The sequence below is a fragment of the Leuresthes tenuis genome, unplaced genomic scaffold (assembly GCF_036924035.1).
Source record: "Leuresthes tenuis unplaced genomic scaffold, fLeuTen1.0.hap1 SCAF_22, whole genome shotgun sequence".
NCBI classification, from domain to species: domain Eukaryota; kingdom Metazoa; phylum Chordata; class Actinopteri; order Atheriniformes; family Atherinopsidae; genus Leuresthes; species Leuresthes tenuis.
In genome coordinates this window covers 13,091,326-13,117,263 of record NW_027325376.1, presented here as the reverse complement: position 1 = coordinate 13,117,263, position 25,938 = coordinate 13,091,326, and the positions used below count along the sequence as shown (strand labels likewise).

Sequence of the window (25,938 nt, the reverse complement as noted above, 5' to 3'; positions counted from 1 at the left end):
TTACAATCATACAAATATATTAGTTTGTTTTATTCAATTATATCCAATAATATGTCTCCCTTGACTTGGTGTAAGTTATTATAGAAATAAATACAGATCATATTGCAAATGCAGAGACAAGAGATTGGGATAGTAAGAGAAGTTGGGAGGGAAGGGGATCAAGAGGTTTAAGGGGTCAAAGAGTAAATATTGGGTAACGACTGCGTCTTGGAAGGTGTCCAGTAAATGATTGGCGCATGCATGCTCGTAGTCGCTCCCATCTATGATCCTTTACCTCAACCCAGGAGTTCCAGTCTGCAAGCTCCAGGACTCTCTGTATTTCTTTTTAGCTCCTTCCTCTAAGTGATTCATGGGCTTAGATGGCAGATAGTAGTTTTGTTATTCCTCCTTACAGGCAACAGGGAGAGTTACTGCACCCCAGCCACATTTGCATGGATATATTTATATAGAGGGATAAATAGATATAATTTTTGCCCCATTAGAATACAAAAATAGTGTCATTGTGGCTTTGATAACTGGAAGACCGAAGCTCTCTTTTTGCATTTGGAAGACAAGAAGGAAAGTAAGATAATGATGTTTTCCTTGAAATCTTTCTGGAAGACTCACAGTAGGTTTGATCGTCCATGCAGTACAAAGAAAAGACAGAAAAGTTTAAAAAAAAAAAAGAAAACGCCAAGGACTGACCACAGATAAACACACACGTAGAGGATGTGTGTCTGTTTGAGGAGGAGACAGAACAGTACATTAAAATCCAGATGAAAGGTTGGAGGTCACACAGTCAGTCTGCGATTGACAGGTGGATTCTGGGGGATCAGAAGGAAGAGGTCTGAAACCTAACAACTCCTCACTTATTGTTGACTGAGCTTTTTCTATTCATTGTCCCACGATTTGACAGTAAAATACACAGATATGTTTTCGAACAGCAAATAAAACACATCAAGCCAACACACATGTATAGACTAACAGGGAATTACAATGGATTCCAGAACCATATTTTTTTCTCATTTCATTACAATTCACAGCAATTCAACAGAGAAACACCCAAAACACTCTTGAAACAAAAAAGTAAAGAAACACAAGAGAGTGAAGTCACCACTAAAAGATGTGTGGTGCATTAGGTGGTGAGAGGTGAAAGTCCCTCTGTGGTCGCCTTGTAAAGGTCACCTCATCCAGCCACATCTGCGCTGGCGTGATGCAGGGCTCTGTGGGTGTGTGCAATGCAGATGTGTCCAGGGACAGTGGGTGTGCCTTCACAGAAAACAAATTCATGTGTATGAAGATAATCTGTGGGTTACCTAAACACGGGATGTAACATGAAGTGTTCTGGATTCCAATATGAAGGAACCTTTTCGTGAAGCACTTTAAAAACTAAAACTAAATCCATCCGAGGAAGGCTTCGCTCTTTTGTCGGAACACGTGAGCCTCTCGCGTCCTCCCTCTCTCTTTTTTGTGTTTTCTGCTGCATTGCAGATGTGGAGGGACTCCACCTCAAAGTAATGCACGCACACACATTTAAACGGCACACAAAAAGGGCAAAGTGTTAGAAAAATAAAAGCTCTAATAAAACACGCAATTGGTTTCCATATCAATATTAATGTTTTTCTTCCCATACTTTCCCAGATAATGTGGCTGCACCTTGTTAATGAAGTTTATTGCTTTCTGCCCAAGGACTCTTGCACATTGATTTGGCCTCTGATTTATCCTCCATTTTCTTCCCTCCCTTTTGTCCCTTGTTGACAACACAAAATGGACACAGGGAGATACTCGTTTACAGTTGCACAAAATTGCATACAATGACCAAAGCTGATAAGTGTGATGTAAAATATCTACACACACATACATATAGCTTCAGGGTTAAAGGGAAGTTGTGTTTGCTATTAATGGAAAGGAAAGGAGAGAGGAAGTGGAACTTCAAAGGCAGGCTGTGAGGGCACGAGTAAGCTACTCCACATTATGTGACACATGCCTCTCTTCCTCTCCGAGTCCTTTACAACCCTGTATGACCCTTTCTCTGCAGCTGTAATTCGCTCAGTAAGCAGGGAGGGCCCTGACTCGAGAGAAACGGAAGGGAAGGGAGTCCCCGGGGGAGAGAGGTGTGTGTACGTGAGTGTGAAAAGTGCAGCTGAATCAGATATACATCATTTAACTTCCCTCGATATACACTCACACCGCTCCCATCTCTTTTCATTTGAAGATATAGCGATGCCAAACTCTCCAAAGGGCCAATATTTAACATTTAGAGCTCAATTCAGTGACATTCATCAGCAAGTTAAAAGCAGTAAATTCAGCCATCGGAAGGCGGGGTTCACTAATCAAACATGTGCTAAGATAGACGCTTGCCGAGATAAATGGCAAACTTTACGTCCTGTAATTCAAGCAGAATCGTTTGAAGTGAAGCCTGAAGGCTGGAGAACAGACAGGCTGGAACACAGAAGCTGATTTCAGGCTTCACACAAGACTTGCAGCAGAGAAAGAAAAGAGGGAGAGTGATCACAGCAAAAAACACACACACACACACACACTCATGCAAACTTTCCACTCACAATAAATAATTTAGAAATTCTACCTTTCTGTGACCCTAAAAGTGAAATAGGTTGCACTGCAAACAGAATACAAAGCAGTTTTCACTTTTCCTTTTTTTTTTAAATCCATGCCAAAAATATAATATGATTAATCTGATCATAAATGATCACTCTAATTTCAGTTGATACAAAATAAGTGTGTCATTATCCGAAAACACCTACATAGATCTCATGTCTGGGCTTAATGGCATGAGGACGACAATTCGAAGAACAGTCTGCAAACTGGAACAAAGAGCCCACACATCTGCATATTCAAGTGGAAAAGTGCAACTTCACATGGCAGATACACCTAATGGATTGCACTTCACTGCTGAATCCACTCACAAGTTGCAATAGCTCTATGGCCAACTGAGAAATGAATCTGTCACTAAATGTCGGTGCTGACTGACGCAGGAGTGAAAAGAGCTTCTGATGGCTTGCTTTAATAAAATCGTCGGGCTTTATAGTCACTTTAACAGAGTTAGAAGAAGGAAATTAAATAACTGCACAACAAATACTAAACACAAATTAAAAGTGAATTCACGTACACATCTCCGGAGGTGTCGTCTCATGTGCTATAATTCTTTTGCATCTGAATGGCATTAATTCATTTGATTAAAGGGGCATTCCAATGATCTCATACAGCACATCCATAGAGTCTGACAAAAGACAGATTAAAAGAGCTATGCTGAGAATTAAAGTAACAGTGTGTACTGGAAGTTAGTGTCTTCTTTGAAATTGGGATGTTTCTTTTTGTCATTTTTACATGTTATGTTTTGATCTGTGTGTGTGTATCATTGTGTTACATTGCTGTCTATCTTAGCCGGAGCACTGTGGAAAAAGACATTTTAAATCTGAAGAATTGGTAATTAGTTTGCCCCAATTTCCGACAACCCACAATATGATATTTTTCATTTTACATATTTTCTTACTTACTAAATAGTCAGTTGTTGTTTTTTTAAACCTCTAAAATCAACATCTGACATGTCTTGATGAGGATCACTTGGTTAGGATAAAAAAACGATCATGGTTTGGGATAAAATACATTCTTTCTACATTGCCATTGTCACATTCACGCAATCACGGCCACTAGAGGTTGCGTTTTCTTTTACATTAGGTATAGGTTGTTATTGATTACATGAGCACACAACCCGTGAGCTCTTTGATGAAAGGAGGACAGTGTTTTGCTGGTGCAAATCGGTGGAGTGCCCCTTTAACTATGCTCACATAAACAACTCACGAACTTCAGCTTCTAGAATATAATATACATTCTGTCTCACGACGTCTATATTCCACATGAACTAAATAATAACTAAAGCTATAGCCCTTTTATTATTTTTTTCAAAGTCTGACCAAATTTAAAAATTAACAATGATGACACGTACATTAAAATATTGCAATATAGATTTCCCAGCCCTTAAAGTATATGGTAGTCGGTGTCATGCTTGCTGAATTTCTTACATCGAACAGTGTCTAGTCCCACACAGTCTTAACTCTCCTCTTGCAGGCAGGATTTAATTAAACATTTGAGCAATTAAATAATAGTCAAACACTGTGTTCTGGATTTACTGATCCATAGGGGGTGGCTGGTCAAACACACCAACCTGAAGATCTATTTAACAGTTTAATTAAGGTCTTTAGTGTGAAAGTGAGGTTTTATCAGTAGCTTGTGTGGAATAAATCAAGACATAATGAAATGTTAAAGTCCCTTATTTGTTTAATCATTTTCCCTCTCCTTATTCCTTGCCTCTTTCATTCTCTCTCTCAATCTAATTTCTTTCTTTCCTCAAAGTCATAATGCAACTCCTCACTCCTCTCTCCTCTCTCAAGAAAGCAGCGGTACAGTTAAATTCATCTCTCAGGTAGCAGATTACTTTGCACAGCACCTCGCTTCGCCCCTGATCGGGTTATCACCTATTATTATTTACAACCATGAGTTCAGTGGAAGCAGAGGATTATACATGAAAGGAGAAGCTTGTGTAAATGTTTGTGTGTTCAGGGAACGCCGTCCACATTACCATAAATCCCTCCTCAATCTCTTTTTGTTCTGCTCATCATCACTTAATATCCTTCCTGAAAATGTGTCTGTCTCTTTTTCCCTCCTTTGTTTGGTCCCTCTCTCTGCACCCTGATCGTCAGTGTTTCCTCGCCTCCAGTTCCTGAACACACGGGACTTCCAGCAATACATAAACATTAGGCAGAAACAATTACCCCGCCCGGCATATTGTACCAAGGATGTATGATGTGAAAAATGATTGCTTTTCATGTTGAATAAAAAGAACAAATGGAAATGCACAAAACGAGGTCTCCTGAATGAAAGAGTGGTAGCCTATATATTTAAATTGCTAGTATCGTCTTTTTCCAGCACATTCCACCAAACAAATGTCAGTCAAAATGCGATCAAAGTTAATTCTAACACGTTTATCTTTCCATTCATTTCCCTATTTAAAACCATCATTCTAACGCTATGTACAACAGCTATCGCTTTCACTAGTAATAACGAATATGACTTTGGCTTCTTAATTTTCCTCTGGAAGAAAGAAAAAACAGTCATGTAATCACCATCTAGGAATTTTCAAAACCCAATAACTTGACAAATAAAGAAGGCTTGAATCGATCTTTGCATTAGTGCAAAAAAACCTCTCAGAGTAAATTTACGAGAAAAACCTTCAGAAAAGGATTTTTTTTTTTTTAAAGTCTGCCGGACTTTTTAAACAAGACAGTATAAATATAGACTATTTAAGCATACACTCTCATATAGTTTGGTGGCTCATCAAAGACTGATCAAAACACAGTGATGAAGATCACTGCAGCAGAGGCAAAGATATATTTTCCCTGGAATTTGTCTCCAACACAACAAACCCCACATCCTCCACTTCCAATGCAGTTTGAATTCAGCCTCAGTACAACTCTGCATCCCAAACTGGGATATTTTGTTAAAAAGTACATATTTCTTCATACAATTTTATTCTATTTTGTCATCTGCTTTTAACAATAAGATAGCTATAACATCTATTTATACTCCAACCATATAATTTTCTTTTTGGGGATTAATAAAGTATCATTTAACAGAAATGAACAGGGAAATGAAAAAAAACAAAACTAGGGATATGGAGTTGGAGCTCTCATGACTCCTGTAGCTGTTCCTCATTGTTCTCACACATGTTTTTAGCTGCTAAGAATTCAGAGGTATGATTACATGCTAGAAAAATATCCTCTTTGTCTTTTCTATATACTTTCCCTTCATCTTTATGATAAACACGAAGAGTTCTTGAGGACTTAGAAGAAAAAGACTACCTTATACTACAAAAAAACAGATGGGAATTTGGGTCTGCTGTGGTGAAACTACAACAGTTGCTATGATGAACAACAAACACTTCATTAATACTGTCCTTGCGTGTTCTCACCATGTTGTTTCCTACAGATTGGACAAAACAATGAAAATATGACTTCATTGTCAATGTTATGTTTACAGCAGTAAAAAAAGAAAGGGAGTCATATATTTGGTTGTTATTTGTTGCCCACACACATCCTCCTCTTCTTACATTTTCTTTTTCATGAACTTTAATTGGCGTGAGTGATGAAAATATTCAAGCTCTGCTTTGAATGCTTTCATAAAAGATTAAATGCTACACCCTTCCCTATGCTAAAGGGTACAATAAAGTATTGAAGCTTCTTTCCTTATCATTAAAATTCAACCAGCTCTCACCATGGCTTTATATTAACAGGTCATTTCACTCAGTTAGTAACCTTCTGAAGCAAGAATAAATATTCTGCCAGACCCCAGAAACAAACATCACAGTGTCACATGACAATTTGGAATTTGACTGTGAGAAATGCACGACAGGCTTTAAAAGAAGTGTGTGAAATACAAAAAAGTATTTTTTTTGTATTCCAATTAATCACCAATTAATCTGATGATGTTTTAAACCTGCAATGCCGTAAACATTAAACATTGCAATGCACTGATTTATCTGTGTACTTATTGTGTACTCATGTAACAACGGGAAATGATCTGCTTGAACTAAAACTTTGACATAAGAAAAAGAAAATCTAAATGCCTTTTGCAAGGATTTATATTTCCTTTTTGAGGGTGTTGACACAGCAGTTTTACCATCATATAACTGAAATACGTCGTGGATACTTAGATTTTTTTTCTGGAGCGAAGACCTGCCTAGAACTGGTAGCAATGTGTTGCATTTGCCAAAAGGTCGGCAACAAATGGAAATATAAAATGCAGTAGGTTTAAGTCAGGTTGGGACTTTTTTCTTAGGCTTTAAAATGGCTAAAACTGCTCTTTAAAGTTATGGACTATGGCTTGCAGAATGCAGGGTTTCTGGCCTGAGGGCAGGTTGGGATGGCATGTTTTCAGCAGTATCTATTCACTATCAGATGGTAGCCCAATTTCAATGCAAAAATGTAATAAATCAGTGTTTGCCGTTAATTCTGTCGAACAAGAATATCACGCTGAATGAGAGTTTGCAGATGCTGTGACCCTTAGCCACACAGACCAAAAAGCGCCACAGCCACATTGATCTCACTGATCATATCCTCATCATCTCCCAGAACCTGCACACACATCTGCTGCTGTATCTGCAGTTTTGAGTGCATGTGTTAATATATGTCATTGTGTTAAGTGTGTTTAGTAGTTAGATCATTTTCTGCTGTCTTGACCTGTGGACATCAAGGCGATAATGTGTGTGCACACAATACAAACCCCTGCATGTGTTTGTAAATGTCAGTGTATAAATGAGTGTCTGGGTGTGTGTGTGTGTGGTTATGAGGTGTGCCAAGGGAGCTCTTGGCCCCTCGTTTAAGGGTCGAAAGTTTCTGATCAGCCTCAGACTCCATTAACAGAGCCAGAGGGAGGGGAGGGTTTTTTTTTTTGTGCCTCAGAGTGGAAAATTGAGTCCATGTCACAAACTAATCAAATCGTACCAAAGGTGGATGAAAGAAAAAGGAACCACACACATATATGTACACACACATACACAAACATGGCTGAAGTATTCGGGCCATCTCAGAAATTTGCTGAGCACACAAGGGAGAGTGGACTGAGCAGATGGCTGAGGAACTAAAGTCTGCAAGGGTCTGTGAGATAGGATCGCATTAGCATGGCTCTGTGTCAAGCTAACATTAGCATAAAACCCTTCAGGGAAACAAAAACACAGCAAATCTGTGAAAAATGTGCCGCTGAGGGACAGATTTGCTTGCTGCACCCATTGTGGTAAAACCAGGAAGACCTTGCTGGGATGTTTAGTCGACTGAAAAGATGTCGCTGATGACAGCTGGCAGGCATTCGTCCAGCTGGTGAAACACTCTATGGTGACATGCTTTACAATGCTAGGCCACTATTCACCTCTTCATGGAGTTATTGCTTTTTATACCCCAGTTTCTCCCACCTCTGAGGCTATCAAATAAGAAGGTTGAGGGCTGGTGTGGAGTGGGTCTGAGAAGGTCAAAGGGGCTTTCCCTTTGCCAGCTCCACTCTGCCTGGACCTGCTCCTTTTCTCCAACTTTTTACTCCAGTGTTTTGTGGGATTCATTTCACAGGCAGCAGGTGGGTGGTAGCCCCAACAGCCTTGTTCAGGTGTCCGCTGGTAGCCATTGCCCTGTATCATCCACCCCTCCTCTCCTCCATGTCTCTGCGCTAGGAGGATGAGGTTTTGGTTTTGGACTGAGCGTCTTTCTTGCCATTCTGGAGCACTGGTGAGTCACTGGAGGTCTTGGGGGTTTTCCTAGGTGGACTCTGTTCAGCAACATCATGTAGGGAGGGCTCCCTGTACATGGCCACTGTAGGAGAGGAAAATAAAGAGAGAATAAAGAGACAAAGTTAAATGACTAGTCATATGTAACCAAGAGATTCCCTTGGCGTTTGACTGATAAGGACATGATTTCCCTTTTGATAATTACCACATTTTGGTAATAAAAAATATTTTTGATTTTTGAGTATTTTGATTGATGAGTAGGCCATCCTCAAAAGGCTTGGGGTTATAAGATGGTATTTGGTGCAGTTAATGTGATGGTTTCAGCCCCAACTGTTCAATGTCTTCAGCTCAACCCCTGTGTTGACCTGGATTTCTATAAACCATGATATTTTATGTGCTTTAATTATTCATTTGTTTTTAAATTACCCCTGTGACATCAGTCAAGCATTTACAAACTATGTTAAAAAAAAAAGGGGAGAGAAAAGGAAAAAAGAGAGCTTTAAAGTTTTCATTAACATACCTCTTAATTATCATTATAATGACCTCGCTTGGTGCCATATTTTGGTTTTAGAGACCACACCTTTGCTTTTGGTTAATCTGTCGAAACCATCTTGTTTCTAAATGCAGCAAGCAGGTGTTAGCAAAACCTATTACTAAAAAAAAAGAAGCTAACTGCATGCAAAATGAAGCACTTGATAACAACTATTTTACCTGCAATCATTAGGCGAGACACAGGTGGACACAGAATGAATGCTAATATCTGCAAATACTACTAACATTGCTAAATACCTGCAGGATGTGATACAGGTTACTAATTTATATATGTTGGAATAGAAAAGGCATAGAGAATGTAAAGGAGGGAGAAAAGGAGCTTTATCAAATAAATTATTTTCAAAATGATTTTGCAACGCCAATGAGAGAAATAACAAGAACATAGAGCCATAAGCTGGACACGATGAGGTTTGACCGAGGTTTTTTTTTTTCTGTAAAAAATTTGAAATGTCCAGAAGCTCATAGACAGTTTTGCAGTGATTAGTTGAAGTTGTGCAACTTCACAGGCAGGAATCCTGTTGACTTCTAATTCCCTCCTGAATCCTTTGCCCCTATTGGCCCAATTCATAAACCAAATCATCTACCAAACATCCAGAAACATTCAGCTATATGTTTACTTTACTGATCAAAAGCTATGGATTTTTATCAGTCATTATAGTAGTAGTAAATATTTTAGAGTTACAAATAAAACTTCTCACTTGCACTGAGCAGATATGTTTTACATTTGGTTTTGTCAAGTCAAAGTTGACTGAGATGCATTTATTGAGATTAGTATTACAACGTGTCTTTAAAAAGAAGTAAACTTCGCTCTCAGCGTTCCTGCACACAAGGAAAGTCTGAGTGCAAGCCCATTCAGCTTCTGTTGCAGCGTGTACAGAGCGATGGCATCTCCATGACTGAGGCTGACGTTATGCACATCCGGATGCAGTGCCAACAACCACATGCATTAAAGATGCATACGCAATGCTGTGATACGTAAAAAAAACTCACACTCATTGTGATGCAGCTCTATTTGATGCAGTTTCAACTGACACAATGCAATTCAAAGTGCACCGATGCCATGAGAAATACTGCAATGCTGTGCAATCGCCCTGCTCTCTTTAAAAACCTGAAAGAACCCCAAAATTTGATTCCCTATCCGTGACTTGCCAGAACATCAGGGATGAGATACATTGACTGAAGTTCAAAGCATGGAAGAGAGATCCCAGATTAAACTTTTTTCACAAGGCTTGAATTGTCCACCCAGAAATCACATGATTGATGACAAATGAGGCCTCACTCCTACTGCAGACAATTTGGTTTATCTGGCGATTTGGACATGAATTTGTGTCACAGATTTTTTGAATACTTTCCTTGTAAACGGCATGGATATGTAATCCTGTTATTGGTTCGGCTCATATGAATTCTAATAAAATGTATTTAAAAAAAAAAGAAAGAAAAGAAAAAAAGAAAAGAAAAGGACTAATTGACATTTTAAACAAAACCAGAAATGGGGTACAGGCTAATAAAGGTTATAAAGGTCACATTCAGGGGCACTGAATCAGGGGCTTGAATAACAGTTAATCTATCATATATTTATATATTAACATCTGGAACACTCAATTAAAATTAAATCAGCTGGTACACAATAGCTTACACCAACGCCTCTTCCAATTGAAATCATGAAATAAATTGTTTGCTCAGACCCAAACAAAAAGGGGTTGGGGGGGTTGGATGCTGCAGTAATGCATAAGTCTGTGTGTTCTTGACACAAGTTCAAAACAGCATTTGACAAATGTTCTTTTTGCACACTCCTGAGTTATGCTCAGTTCATGACATGCCAATGTTTTCCGAAAACAGGTTATAGTGAAGTGACCAATTTAAACAGAAAGTTATGGCTCACATTTTTAAACTTATGAAAGCACTCAGAACTTCTCTGCAAGCATCAGTGCAAATCAGTCAATTGGACCATTTTATATGCTCATATACCTTCTATAAGTTTGGGCAGGAAGTGAGCAGCACCCTTGGTCTTCTTGACGCGGTTTCCCTTCATGACTTGTCCGTCCCGATTGATGCCGATGTACCAGGCCCGCCCCGACTGGGTCTGCCTGTACAGGATGGACGAGTAGGTGACGTAGTAGTTCTCAAACACGCACTCCTTGAACTTGCACTCTGGTGTGAAGTGTTCCTGCAACGCACACATGCATGAATCAGGTCAGAGGAGAAGAATAACACTTTAGAGTGGGAGCCATTTTTTATCGGTGCAATTATTTATATATTTACTCTGCAATTCCACAGGCTCAGTTGGGAATGGGAGGAAATGGGCTCCACATTTCATTGTGACAGGGTTACAGGAGCATCTGCGGCTGCATTAACAAAGTACACACACACATCAACAAACTCAGTCCTGTATGAGCTGACGAGTTTTTGCCACATGGACAAAGTGATTTTTGAGCCAAGATGCCATAACTCAGCCAGCTCAGTTTACCTGTAACAAACAACAATCAACCCGGATCCTTCACCCTCCTTCATAGTTTAATGACCCTGCTGTTGGCCTTCAGCTCACACACATGCACAGACACGCTTTGCTCTGCATTAGACAATACGTCAAGAGCAGGACATCCCCGCCCTGCCCACCACTACCTCTCTCTTGTTGCAGCTCTCACATCTTCCTTTTCTGTCTCATATTATGCCTTTCCTTCTCCACCTCATTCCCTCCATTCCTCTGTCATTTCGTAACCTTGTCGAGGAACAAACCAATTTGCAGGATTGATTTGGAGCCTTGATGTGACGGGTGAGCAGAAAAGGCCTGAATAAGGAGTTTGTTCTCTCTCTATGTCTCATTCTCTTCGTTCCCATTTCACTCCTCCTTCTCTCTGACTTCTAGATCTTCTCTCTATCTTTCTGTCTTTCAGTCTGTTGCCCAGCCTCAGTGTCTGCCCATATCTATTGTACTGCACATAAACAAGCTAATTACATTGACTGTATCGTCCGTTCTTTAATTACACATCCATTCACTTAGGCAGCCAGTCATTTCCTCGCCACCCATTACCATTGCTCTATTAGCGCAGAGTGAAATTTAAAGGTCTGCAGTGTCTATGGAAGATGTAATCAGCCATCATCAAGTGTGTTTGCACTACAACATGGCGTCTCATCTTTTCTGTCCATGTGTGTACGCAGATGCAGCTTCAGAAGATTAAAACCTGCTTTGTATTGCCTGATCACTGTTTGACACCCCCTCCATACAGACACGCTCAAGCTCATTAATTGACTGATTAATTTCTATCCATGAATCAAACTGAGTATGTGTCATGTATTTGTTGTGTTTCAACAGGAGTGAGTGTGTTGAGGTTGAGTTTTCACCGTTCCATAACCAACCTTGAGCATAGGAGGGCCTTCTGATTCTACAAAAAAAAAAAAACATGGAAGACCACACTTATTAAGTGAAATTGGAAATATTTCCATAGCTAGCAGCTACCTCAGTTTCCAACCATAGAAGATATGCTTTACAACCTGCAACGTTTAACAGAAATGACTCTGATAGTACAAGACAAATCAATTCCTATTTGATTCAAGAGTCTTTGAATGTTACTATGTAATGTAATGTTCAATGCAGTCTGTCATGACGACTTTATCGATATAAACGATGTAGTCCAAGCTACTGTCCCAAATTAAGCAAGTTGTCACTATTATCAGTGAATAACTGAGTTGCCTGATACACATTACTGACAATATAACTAACCCTAACCCTAAGGAAATTCTGAATGCAGGTGAATCCTGAAATGGATCTATTCCTTTTCTCTTTGTGGTTACAAGATATAAGTCTTATGGCACGGGATCAGAATTTTTTTGCATGAAGTGAGCAAAGCCTGGCTCCAAAGTGCAAAGTGTTGTAATCCTCTTCGAATTTTTTAACACTTTCCATCCCTTTTTTCAGGTGATTAGCACAGTTAACTGCCTTTTTATCTCTGTTTAGGAGCTTGGCTCCGTAAAACAATCCACTTTCTGCCTCCTAGTTGTGCACACACTTCTGTGACGATGATGCTGTTGTTAATGTCCCAATAAAAGAGATTCCAAGACTCCCTCAAATATCTATGCCCTGACTGGAGCTGTTTTAGCATCATGAAGAGGGCATAGATAATATTACCAAGTGGTCATAATGTTATGGCTAATTGATGAATATTGAAAGACCATAAAGTCCTCCAACTGAAACGGTCATATAGGTCATTTATTCATTCTCCTCACTGTAGATCATAACGGCATCTTGTAAAGTACCATTCGAACTGAGTGGTACTAAATGAGTGTCTCCACATCAGAGCAGACATTGTTATCCAGTTTTTCGTTTAAGAGGCTACAGAGTCCTCTTTATGAAGAAAGATGTGGGTTGGATGGAGCAGCTTTCAGCCACGGTCCTTTGTGTGACATGAGATCAAGACCATCATATGTTCAGCCAATAACGCAACAGCAATATACTAAAACATTTTTGTGACTTCCTGTTTGGATACTATTTGGTTAGGATAAGAAAATGATTATGGTTAGGTCTAAAATACATTCTTCATACGACACTTTACAAGATACACAACATATTACAATGAAACGCTGTCACTTTCAGGTTGGCTTTAGAAAATAGCATCACTCGTTAGGGTTAGAAATCAAAAAAGAACCATGGTTAGGGGAAAAAATGCAAGGTCATATCATCATGGACGCTATTTTCACCCTTCACATGCATTTGCTCTCAAGACCACTAGAGGTCACACATTCTTTGAAGGTAATTATCGACCGGATCTGCACGCATGAACCTAAATCTTATAGGAAAGTTCTGAGAAGTAGGGCGGTCTTGAAAGACAGATCACATACAAACAATTAATAATTTGATTTCATGTGACTTTCATTTGACATTCATGCTGACAGAGGTGCTGACAAGCAACACATTTCCCAAAATCTCAATTAAAAAAAGAGGGGATTGCCACATCAGCACAACCTTGATGGCAACAATGAAATGCAGGAAACAGGAAATGCAGAACGTTTTCATGAATCAGTGTTGTTCTTCAAACAGTTTTGATATCTTTCATCATCTTGGCGATAATTTACTTTACATTCAAAATGAGCACTCAGCCACCTGCATCAGCAGTAGTAGCGATGCATCATAATAAGAGTTTGCATATCATTCTAATGCACGGATATATAAAAATATTGGTGTCTAAACTTAATAGCGTTTAAACCCCGAACAAATGTTTGAGGTTTGTCATGTTTCATATGTTTATGAGTTGTTTACTGTTCCATGACAGACATCCTGTCATTAAACTTATCATATAGGAAATATTTTTAAAAAAAAAAGTAAAATGGGACAGTTGTCGACCTCAAATATTGTTTGTTTTTTCTTTTCCTGATAATTAAATGTACCTGTCTGACGTATCCATTGGCACTGAAACATTTGCATAATCTTTATTTTGTTTCTCCAGGATCTCTCCACATGAACCTGCAAAAATCACATGTCCCTGTGAAGAGAGATGATCAAGATCCCTCTAATACATCCCATTAAACTGCAAGCTGGTGTCTTCCTAACAGCATTTCAACCCCATCCAGATGTCAAGTCCTCTCACACTCCTGATGATTCAGACTGAAGTTTAAGAGCAGGCTCTTTCCTGATCTGTCATCTAATCAAAGTGTCTGCAATTCTGACAGAAACTAAACACAGTGTTTAAAAACTGGAATTTGGCGCCGACAAGAAGACGGCGTGATAATGCTCTTGAGAGCCCTTGTTTAAATCAAATGAGGGTTTACAGACAAAAAGACCTCCAGTCAGTAAACACGATACAATAAGCAGGAGCAAAATTGTGTGTGCTGCTTTCAAAGAATCGGCAGTTTATGAATTCCCTTTGCCAAATACACTTTTAATATTTCATGTAATTTGTCTCTGTGTAACTCAGCACAGTGCTCCACCGACAGACCCCCCCCAGCAGCAAAGCAGATAGACTTGTGTACAGCTTGCATGCATGACTGCACGCAGAAGCACGCTCCCCTCTATGAGCCACAAAGTGTGCTAATCTGACCTATTTGTTTTAAATCAGACATTGTTAAAAATGTTTGCAAAATTTGTTATTGTGTTATAATTGTTGAAATATTATAGAAAATGTTACAATAATTGAGGCTGAAATGAAAGCTCTCTGTCTTAGTTCATGTACTTAGTCGCAAACACGCTCTCAGGGTGCCACCAGTGATGCTGCTTTATGGGATAACACACTATTAAGCAGTCACTTATATAGACACATTATTCTCTTTGCACACACACAGGGGACATACGCACATCTGTTTGCACAGATTACTCTGAACAGACTTCTGACAGATTGTTTCCTCTTTGTCAAAAAGTAGAGGTCCGCCTTCCTCACACCTCTTCATGCAGAGCACTAAACGAGCTCAAGCTTCCATCTTATAAAACAGTGAAAACTGTCTGTCACCTGAGTCCCATTACCCTCCTTCCAGTCCACAGGACGACAATTCAGACATCATTATCATCCCTGCAGTTCCTTTTGTGTTCAGCAGGGGCTGCTCCAAATACAGTCAAACACTGTCGCTGCTGCTGCTCTTGATGCTCCAAAATTAACTGATGTCTATTTGCCACTCCATAACTCTCAGCTCTCCCCAGAGGATCTCTTTCAGCATGTTTAAAACCACTCGAGCCGGGGAAAGGCCACAAAACCACACAAGGTTTCTTTATGTGCTGCTTTTTAAGCACTGAGCAGAAATAAGCGAAAATGCCTCCTCAGAGATGCAGCGGTAATGCCATACATTACAGACTTGCAAAACTCCAGGGACTATCGGCATCTTCAAAGCTCTTTTTAACAGATTTTGGAGAGATGTTTTCATTTATCCATGACAGACTTCGACTGATTTTTAGTGTCGAACAGAAGAACAGGAAGACAGATTCAAAGATAAAAACGGCAATAAAATGAAATGACATTAAATGACACTAATCTTGTCTTACAGATCGTTGAGCTAAGATTGTGTGCGTGTGTGTATGTGTTTAGCTATCTGTGCGAGGGTGTGTGTACATCCACTCACGCGTGTCTGCTGTTGTGACAGAGAGACATGACGGATCCCTCTTACATCAGTAGGAGGCCACCCGGCACCAGATGACATGCATACAGACATAACAACACACACACACACAGAGCATCCAAAGTGACGGATGGGCCGGTTCTTTCCCTCATCACTCACTCTCAGAGATGGAGCAAAGAGAAAGAGAGGATGCGGCCCAGGGAAAAGAGACAAGAAGAGGGGAAAACAAAGAGAAATGAAACAAGGGGAAAAAGACGAGAGACGAGGAGGAAGAAAACAGAGAAAGTGTGGTAGAATTGTTGGGAAAGCAACGCTTCATCTCATTTCCATCCACTGACTCCTACAGTCAGTATTCAGTTCTGTGTGCAGGCACACCTGCCTTTAACCAACGAGCCCCACATACACTCAGCTGGTCGATTCCATGTAAAATCTCTGTGAGAAGTCAATAGGCACCAGGGTAGCATAAAAGAAAAAATAAATAAAATTGGCTTTGATTGGAAGTGCGAAACAGCAACCAAGCATGAAAAACTTAAAGTGACTTACAAGCTATATACAGGCAAACGCAGGTTAATCCAGAGACTCAAAGTTGTAGACAGCCATTGCACATATCCCAGAGGACATGTGTTCGCACAAGTTTGTGCGATTTCTACATTACAGTGGAAGCACATACATCTTTACAGCTGTCAGGAAATGATGTGAGCTAAATGATGAGTCAAGCTCCAAGTCAAGTGCTCGTGTTTTTTTGTGCTGTTCACCAAACTGAATGCAAATTTTACATTTTTAAACAGAGTTTTTTTTTCATTTGCAATTCTGACTTTCTACCAAACTTAATTACATGTAAAATCAAACTCATCACACACGGTTTAATGCTTGATGTTCAACTACTGTGACACAACTAAGTCCTTTCCAGGCATCAAATAAGAAACACTGCTGGCTTCATTCGGCAATTAAAGTAATTGCTTTGTCATTCACACACGGGTGAGTTTACGTTACAAGGCTTTGTTCAGACAATGCAGGGAAGGGCCACAGCATGTGCAACATTTGGATCCTGATAAAAACACAGCCGGCTATTTGTGCTACTTTTATGAACATAGCCTATAGTTATATTTCCAAGATGTGTGATAGTTAGTGGTTATCTGACAGACAACTAAGAAAACTGAGCTTCCTAAGATGCTGTAAACACCACAATCTGTTCCCAATCCTTACCCTACATACTGAATGTTTGGTCCGTAAGCAAAACCAAACAGAGTGAAATCAAAATAATAATCGAAATAAAACTTGACAAAATAACCAAAAGAGAGCTCCTAAAGTCTCCTGCTTCTAAGTTCTGGGGTCCATCCCATCCACTCCACCTGAAAGCCCCTTACATTGACTTTGTGATTTGTGTTGAAGGTAGACATATTGTTTCAGAAACACCTACATAGATTTTATTTGACAGTAAGTTTAAGCAACCTCCTGTCTCTTCAGCATTTGCTCTGATCATTCATTTGTAAGATGCATGATTCATTTTCTGTAATGTATAAGAATTTAATTGTCACATTAAGCTCATCCGCTCCTCTCTGACATTTGCAAAAAGCAAATTTCCAACCAAAATAAAATAAAAAAAAAAAAAATCTAACTCTAGTTTATTTCCAGCCATACAAACTCCACACAGAAAAGTCCCAGCTGTCATTCGAACCAGGAACCCTCTTTGCTTGGAGGTGACAGTGCTAACCCACCACACCATTGTGTAGCCACTTTTTTCTGAAAGGAAAATGTTAAAAAAATATCAGTCAAAAGGTATTCTGCTCTTTGCTTTATCAGGATGAGAAGCATGGTGTCATCGCTCAGTTCAACAGTCCACATTTGGCTTCACAGTTTCAAATCTGTCAATCGACTGTCTGTCAGTCCACATCTGCAGCCTTGTTTCTTTGAGCTGTCCCTCTTGTCTCTTCACTTTACAATCCAATAAAATACATGTGTCATAAAAAAAATATCCTGCAGGAATGAAAGTTTAAGTGAATGGCGGGGTTATAAAAATATATTGGATTGATCATGAATAGGAAGCTGTTCTCTTTCTCCCCAAAAGCACCTGCTTCAGTGAATGTTCCGGCTTTATTGGTTATTCTGAAGCTGCACCATATGATGACTAACTGCTGGATAAAACGTAGGCTGAAAGTTTTATTTAAAACAGATGACGCCACAGGAGTCTAGCAGAGGCCGAACCGGACGGAGAAATAAAATGAGATCTGCTTGTCTCTGCACGGTCAGTGATGCACATTTACACACATGTGCAAGTACAACTCTTACCTGGAGAATAATTGCACCAAAAGCACACAGAGCAAGGTTAGCCTCACAAAAGCGTATTTACCAGCAAAGCTGATTATTATCTGAGCAGATGAGCAGAAAAACAACTTTAATTGAGGACAAACAGCTGAGGAAGCATCACGGGAGCTTGCAAAAACAATTCTCTAAAGATAGGCATAATTATCATTATTAATTAAAGCACAGACAAAAGCAGCTCTGCTGGTAGTATCTCCTTTTACATTCTCATCCGTGTTGTTCCTTTAAATTTCATATTTTCCCCTTCATTCAGCATTCATTCTCCAAGGGAACACTGCATGCTTTGACTCAATGGCAGCACCGGTCTGCTAGCTTCAGTTATAAGCAAACTACTTTCTGGTTGACGTGTGCTTTGACTGTACACTGGGCTGTTAGGACTTGTCCACAGACAAAAAGATGTTTCACACTGAAAAAAGGATGTGTCATCCTCACTGCCGCTGCATGTGGCTCCACTCTGTTATTGTAGGACAGCTCACTGCAAAAACAAGGAGCTTTTATGATACGTTTATAAAGGTTGTGACTATCTTTACTACAACTGGCTTTTTTTTATGATTCTCTTCATAAAAATGACAGATTTGAACTTTTGAAGGCATTGTACAACATTAAGTCCCACATGTATTAGTCAATGTGTTTCCATGTTAACATATTGTAGACAGGGAGCAAAACCCATTCGACTCTGACTAGTTCTACAAGCCCAAGCAGAAACCCACCAACAAAATTAATGATTTGAGATTTGCTTTCCATTGGATGTAAATTATTATGACCCCTAGGTAAATGTTTTTTTTTTTAAAAACATTTTTCCTATTTTCCCAGAAATTATTTATTCTAACCCGATTAACGGATTGACGGTATAGAAAATGGATGGATGGATGATTTATTCTAGAACAGTATTAGAAATGGCAACAAAATGAAAAAAGTGCCATCTAATACAAAAAAAAACCGTATACTTTTCATGAAATAGTAAAATGTTTTGCCATCAACATTTGATATGTTTTCTTTGTTCTATTGTAAGTAAGATATTAATTTATGAGCTTTGCAATTCATTAAATTCAGTTTTTATTTTTTACATTTCACACAAATTCCCAACTATTTTGAAAACTATATATACTGACCGCCTCATACGTCTTTCTTCCCAGTTTGCATCCAGTGAATATTGAAGTTCTGTACGGGGTGAATTGAATGAAAATTCAATGACAATCAGACCCACAGAAGAACCGCTGCATTGCTGAACACCTGTATAGCTGGGAAGAGCAGTGACAGCGCCAAAAGGAGAATCCTCTTGCGAAACAGCGAACTGTGTGTAACAAGATATATTTAGACATAAAAATAAGTGGTTGTATTTCACATTAGACACTAATTCACATAATGATACATTCCCCCTTGAGAAACAGCAATTTTCTGACTGCTTTGATGGGAAAAAGAAGCTAAACTGCTGTATCCTCTCTGTCTTGTCCTGTCTGATTTCCACCTTATGGCCTCCCTCTGCACTTGTGAACTCTAATGAGCGTCTTGGACATGCTGACCAACAGCAAGGAGAAAAGAATTTTCAGCGCTTCAGGCAGAGAGGGGTCGTCATCAGTGCCAGCATTCTGACATTTACAGGGACATCATGAGGAGTGCTGGAGCTCGACCAGGCCTGATGGGCTCTACAGTATCCAGACAGTGCACACACAAGTGGACCAGTCAAATGGTACCTTACACACACACATACACACAGTCGAAACATCATCCTGAGCTTACATGTAAACACACGTTCGTGATATTTGACTGCACAAAAGGACGAATAAACAAGATGTGCACACGAAACACAAACACATAGACAAAATAATAGATGAAAGCACATATGCACACACACACACACACACAAATGAGTGTAATGAGAACAGCTGGAGAGGGTGCAGACGGGTGCACAAGGGGAAGAAGCAGAGAGGGAGGGAGGGATGTCCTCTGCTTCTCACCTTGACAGTCAGACCCTTGCTGTGCATTTGGGGATTTTCCAAAGAGAGCCAAAGATAACCCACATTTCTTCTGTCCTGGCTTTTTCAGCTCTCCCTCTCTTTTCCTCTTTTCTTTGTGGTGATCTCTTTTACCCGCATCCTCCCAACCTTACTCCATCTTTCCCTTTTCTCGCCATCTCCCTCTTCAAGGCCACATGTGTCCGCACACCTTTGCTGTCACATCACAGCAGAAAGGTGTGCCTGTATGATGGGGGGGGGTGCGGGGCGACTCGATCGGAGTGCAAAACAGGAGGAGAAAGACACATGCAGAGAGAAAAGATGGGAAGGGAAGAGGAAACTAGAGTGCTGACTCAGTGAAAAGAAGACATGCATTTTCTGATCCGATGGGTGGGTGAGGAAGGTCAGAGGAGGAGAACTGTGGGTCTGACTGTGGGTGGGCGTGAGTGCAAGCAGCTCGGCCATCAAGTCATACTGTAAAAAGTCGCTGCTGAGGGAATTAACTAATCGCCAGTTTACCACCTGTCAGGTGCATCTGTTTGCGCATGAGAGGGTACATAGTACATGGTGAGCACATTTACATGTACATCATACAAGCATGCACATATATATTATACCCTGCAGTCCATGTACAAAATATTGAAGGCGGTTTAAATGCTGAGAAAATACATAAAACACAATTCTCTGCTATACTGACTTTGGCATTACTTTCACAGAATATAAAGGCTGTCTCAGATTTTTGCAGAATAAGATGCTTTGAAGCCACTTATCACTTCTGCTAGTTTAGCCTGATTAATAAACTTGGCTATTCTACTATTCTTTCACCAACAACGTCTGAAAACTATGATTAAAAAAATAACTTTTTAAACTTTTCATGTTATTCATTTATTATTTATTATATCATATTATTACATTATATCTGCTATAATATTTATTCAGAATGTAACAAATCATTTGGCTGATCCGACCACTCATACACCTTTCAGATCATGATATGACTAAACATTATCATTATAGAACTATATATTATTGCAATCTATATTTGTTGTTTTTGGTCTCAGCTTGCGCTAAAAAGCACTTTCGTGTCTTCTTGGATGATACGTCTCTCGTTATTCCTGGAAATATTTGATTGCAAATTGGTTTACAATATTTCAAGTTCCTGTTTTCTCTTAGCTTTGATTTGAGGATATTCACATCCAAAGTTGAGGATGTGGTAAGTAATTATAGCTTAAGGGGATCAAATGTTACTTGATAATTGACTCAGTAGCTTTTCTTCTGATAGGTGTGGGCTATTTCTTTATCATTTCTTCATCAGCCAAGCAGGTAAAAGGTTTTGGGGTTGATCTCAATCACAGGTTAAAACAACAGTTTGGTCAATTTTGAGACAAGAAATAAATAAAAAATAGAGTGCAATTTGTGAGCCTGGCAACAAAGAATGGAACTGTAAACTACAGGAGAAGACAGGAGCAGGAGGCTCTCATATCCTTATACAAGTCAAAGATAAATGAAGGACTTAACAAAAGATGCACCTCAAGATGCAAAACATTGGTAAGCCCTAAGAACAGAGTGCTCAGATGATACTTAGTTAAAAACTTTAAATCTTTAAAAGTCAGAGCAGTTGTGGAACAGTGCTGTTTGGATGGATGAAGGTCAACCTACACCAACCTTCAATTAGCACCCTGTGTCAATCAATCAGACAGTGGATGACAGGAGCACACACTATTTCCAGGGACACTAGATCTCAAATGTTTATCAATTATGTGACATAAAACAGAAGAGGCCATCTATTCTGAAGTGTAAAGGTACTGTATAATACTGTTGGCTCAAAAAAAACCCAGAAGTTTTGAAAAAAAGAAATGTCCAAGGGTCAGGCATGAGCGCTCTCCAAGGTGCTGATCCTGCAACAGAAAGGATCTATGGGACTTTCATCAATGCTATGGTTGGGAGACAACTGCCATTAACTCTTCATTAACTTTACCTATTTCCTAATTCATATACAGTAAAAACTCCCTTTGATCCATCTTTACCCTAAACTCCCCCTTAAAGTTTGTGACATTTTTCAGTTCAATGCTTTCATTTCAGAGCTCAAAATCATCTGTTTTGGCTCACTTTCACTGCTCTAATGGCACTGATTTTAGCCACAGCACATCATACAACACAGTCATCAGGCAAATGCTGAGCATGGTGGAGCATTTTGCATATTGAGAACCAAATAAATACCTCAGGTAGAGACCAAAAAAGCTAAACATAGTGAGCAATGCACACGTTTACCAGGTGTAAACAAACTGTAATCAAAATGACAGCTTAAGTTATCTTATGCATGTCAGAAATAGGCAAATGTACTTAATGACTCGACAGCTGAAATTGAAGTATAGGGAAAATCTGTCCTTTAAAGCTGTAAGTAATTCATACATCCTTGTCTCTGCATGAATCCAGTGACCTACTCTTCACGATGGCTCTGCAGGTATACCAAGTGAACTAAATAACTTGAGAAGGCCATTCACACTCCCCCTCGCTGACAGTCTCTTTAGAGAAGGGAACTGCTTGCTCTTATAGAACACAGAGAAATGATGGATGTGGTAACTATTCTTTATCACCAAAGACCATTCATCCAAATTAACTGGTTTTGTGAGACAAGGCAGCAACATGCCACTGCATAAAATTTAGAAAGAAAAGTCCACTTATAGGAATCAATTCAGAATGAAAAGCTTGTTTACTTGAAACTTGTCAACCCAATTAAGTCTGGCATCCTATGAATTATCGTTTAAAATGTATACACACATGAACATGTTTTTCTAGAGTGTATATGACCCTCTGTACATGTACATGGTTGTGGAGCATTAGTATCAATTGGATCACAGGACTTACATCCATCCTCTTAACTCACTGGGACAGCCATCAAAAGGCAGCAAGGATTCTGTGTTGCCTCATGATAAAGCTGCAACATTTTGCAAATACATGAAATCCAGTTCCCCATCTGATGCCCTATATCTTCCTTAACCTTTTCCCTTTTCTTCTGCGTCAACTCTCCTCTCCTTTCCCCAACTCCTCCTAGACTCTATAGTAGAGTAGAGGCATTCCCTATTTAGTGTCTGGTACCTCCATCCATCTCAAAAGAGTCCCCAGGGGAGAGCTTAGAGGAAGCATGAAACAGAGAAATGCAGAGAATAGGTACGGAGTAGCAGCAACAATGAGAGGACAGCAATATGGGATACGGTACTGACACTAACCTGATCTCACAGAAATGTATGAAATTAGTACTTTTTTTAACAACATATTTCTGACACTGAAGAACCTTGTGAGTTACAAAGGCCCGTGAGGCAAGATGATTGTTTGCTAATTTAACCAATACTTACGAAAGGTTACATTTAGGCAGCACAATATTGCCAGAAAAACAACAATAGAACTTGACTTAACACAAAACACCCCCAACATTCTTGTCTGTGGTGACAGTAGATGCTCAATTCATCTAGTATGCTCTGATGCTTTCTGAGAGGGCTTCCACGCAGTTCCTTTGCACACAAACGTTGGTATCTTGTTGGTGATTTTTACCACGGCAGCTGGTAAAGCCCAAAAAATTGTTGTGATTGTACTGTAGGAAATCGACAAACAGCCTTATCTTTGTTAGTTACTATTCCTTTTATGGCCAAACATTGCTTCTCATCCAATTTGGTGTTGTAATTCTAATAGTCAGATGCAGCTATCTGAAGAGCCTAGGGTTTGAAGCACTTCGACAGGGTTATTGATGTTTTAAGTTGATTTGCAAAGTTCAAGTAGATGTTTAAAATATCACGAATAAGTGAAAGCCCCACTATTCGCAGGGCTAACTTGTAAACCACTTCCATAACAATCAAATGGACTCGTATAGCGGTTTTCTAGTCAATGTGACCACTCAAAGTGCTTTAACACTAAATGTCACCTTCACCTATTCACTCACACACTCATAGAGTATGCTACACAGTGCTTTTTGTTCTTATCATTCACACACATTCATACATGGATGCATTTGTAGACAACATGGAGTTCAGTATCTTGCTCAAGGACACTTCAACATATGGACAGCCCGGAGTCAAACCACCGACCTTCCACTCGGCAGGCAACTGCCCTTCCTCCTGAGCTACTGCCGCCCCTTCACTGGATCAGTAGCTTGGCTGCCAAAAGGACTAAAGGTTCATACAGCTTCTACTTTTTTCCCCTTTGACAGATACTTTATACCAAAATGAGGCAGCAGCAATAAAAGATTGAAAAAAAACCAGAAATCTATAGTGGTAAAATTTGGGAAAAAAAGAAAAAAGAAGTGTCCAAGTTCTCAAGTCATTTTATGGGCTAATACGTTTTGACCAATGCTCACCAAGCGAAAACGTGAAACAGGCACATTTGTCCACTTTGCTAAAATGAAGCAGTCATTATCTGCACTAGTAAATTGTAAGATGGCAATGTAGCTCAAGGGTGTTGTTTTTTTCTGCACTGTGTCAAGTGACCATAACCAGAACCGTGACTCTTGTAGGGAATTAAGTGTAGAAATATAGAAACATATACGGTCATTGTACAATTCCAGTGCATTTATTGTGAAACTGTGGTATTTTGAACTATGGACCAACTTAACTTCTACACACTGTTGTTACATCTGGTTAAATGGCAATACCACCAAGAACTCTGCAATAATTATAGTAGGGACTGAAAAATACAGTAACATTACTTTGGGGCGGATGGGTTAACTAAACATAAAATGCTGTTAGGTATCACCTTAATTACTCTAACTTTAACAAAACTATTGGTAATTTTCTGTGCTTTCAATGATGTTGAAAGCATGTCTGAAAGAGGGACAAAATCATTATTGCCAGAAGAGGATAAAACAGCAGCCAGAATGAATCTTGCATGTAACTTGTGCTTTCAGAACTCCTGGGCTTTGTTTACATGTAAACAGGGTCCCAGTAATAAAATCTAATTCTGGTTTCGAACTAACTTTACACGTACACTTTTACACATCAAGGGAAACCCACAGTATACTATAGCTTATTTGTCTCCCTTCTTAAATCCTATGAAAAGAGGCAGAACATGGATTATATTGATGTAATTTAATTTAATGATGTATTTTAAAAAATGGTGCTGTGTTCGTTTATCCTCAGTTTACATCCACAATGTCATCCGAGTAAAGTTTTAGTTTGCCCAACTTTTAACTGCAGAGAGTTTGGCCAACGCTGGTCCCGGGTATCGCAGTCCGGCCCAATTATGTCTGCCTGCCTCTGTCAGATTGTTTATACCTGGCTGCACATGTGTGTTTGTGGGGCTGTGGAGGGTGACTAAATTGCACAAGGGAGTGTATGTGTGTGTGTTGTGAACAGTGTGGTGTGTGTGTGTGTAGGGCTTAGACTACATAACCATGTCGACACCCCCATTCCACCACCCTCACCCCCCCCCAGTCCACACCTCATTCCTCCCTCCCTCTACTCTGCCATCTCTTCACCCGGGAGGCTTTTCCAGAGCACACAGCTAATAAAGTGGGCCAGATCCGTGGCTGAGCACTATTTTTATCAGAAAGCAATTTTCAGGTGGTGCCCACAGGTAAGAGGGTCCCAGCCGCCTCAGACAATGGAGCCATGACAAGGAGTTTCCCTCCTCCATTAACCTCTGCTGAGTTATTCCGACATGCCCCGGTTCACCACGAGCACTGGCTAGCTTTCACATAGACCTCCAGAGCCCCGCAAACACCTGCTCCTCGTTACTGTAATAGTATAAAACCTTAACAAAAACATTTATTTTTTCCTAATTTACAGTCGACATGTTCGCAGCAAATTTTCT

General features: G+C 39.6%; 1 protein-coding gene across 1 annotated transcript in view; it reads right to left on the bottom strand.

The window, feature by feature from the left end:
• The window catches only part of fgf11a (fibroblast growth factor 11a), an 88,904-nt gene continuing 62,966 nt past the window's right edge, over positions 1–25,938 (bottom strand). The window contains exons 4-5 of the mRNA XM_072376799.1: positions 10,790–10,988; positions 1–8,354 (exon numbers count right to left, since the gene is read on the bottom strand). Coding sequence (XP_072232900.1) covers positions 8,212–8,354; positions 10,790–10,988 — 342 coding nt within the window. The 3' untranslated portion in view covers positions 1–8,211. The remainder of the gene's footprint in view (positions 8,355–10,789; positions 10,989–25,938) is intronic.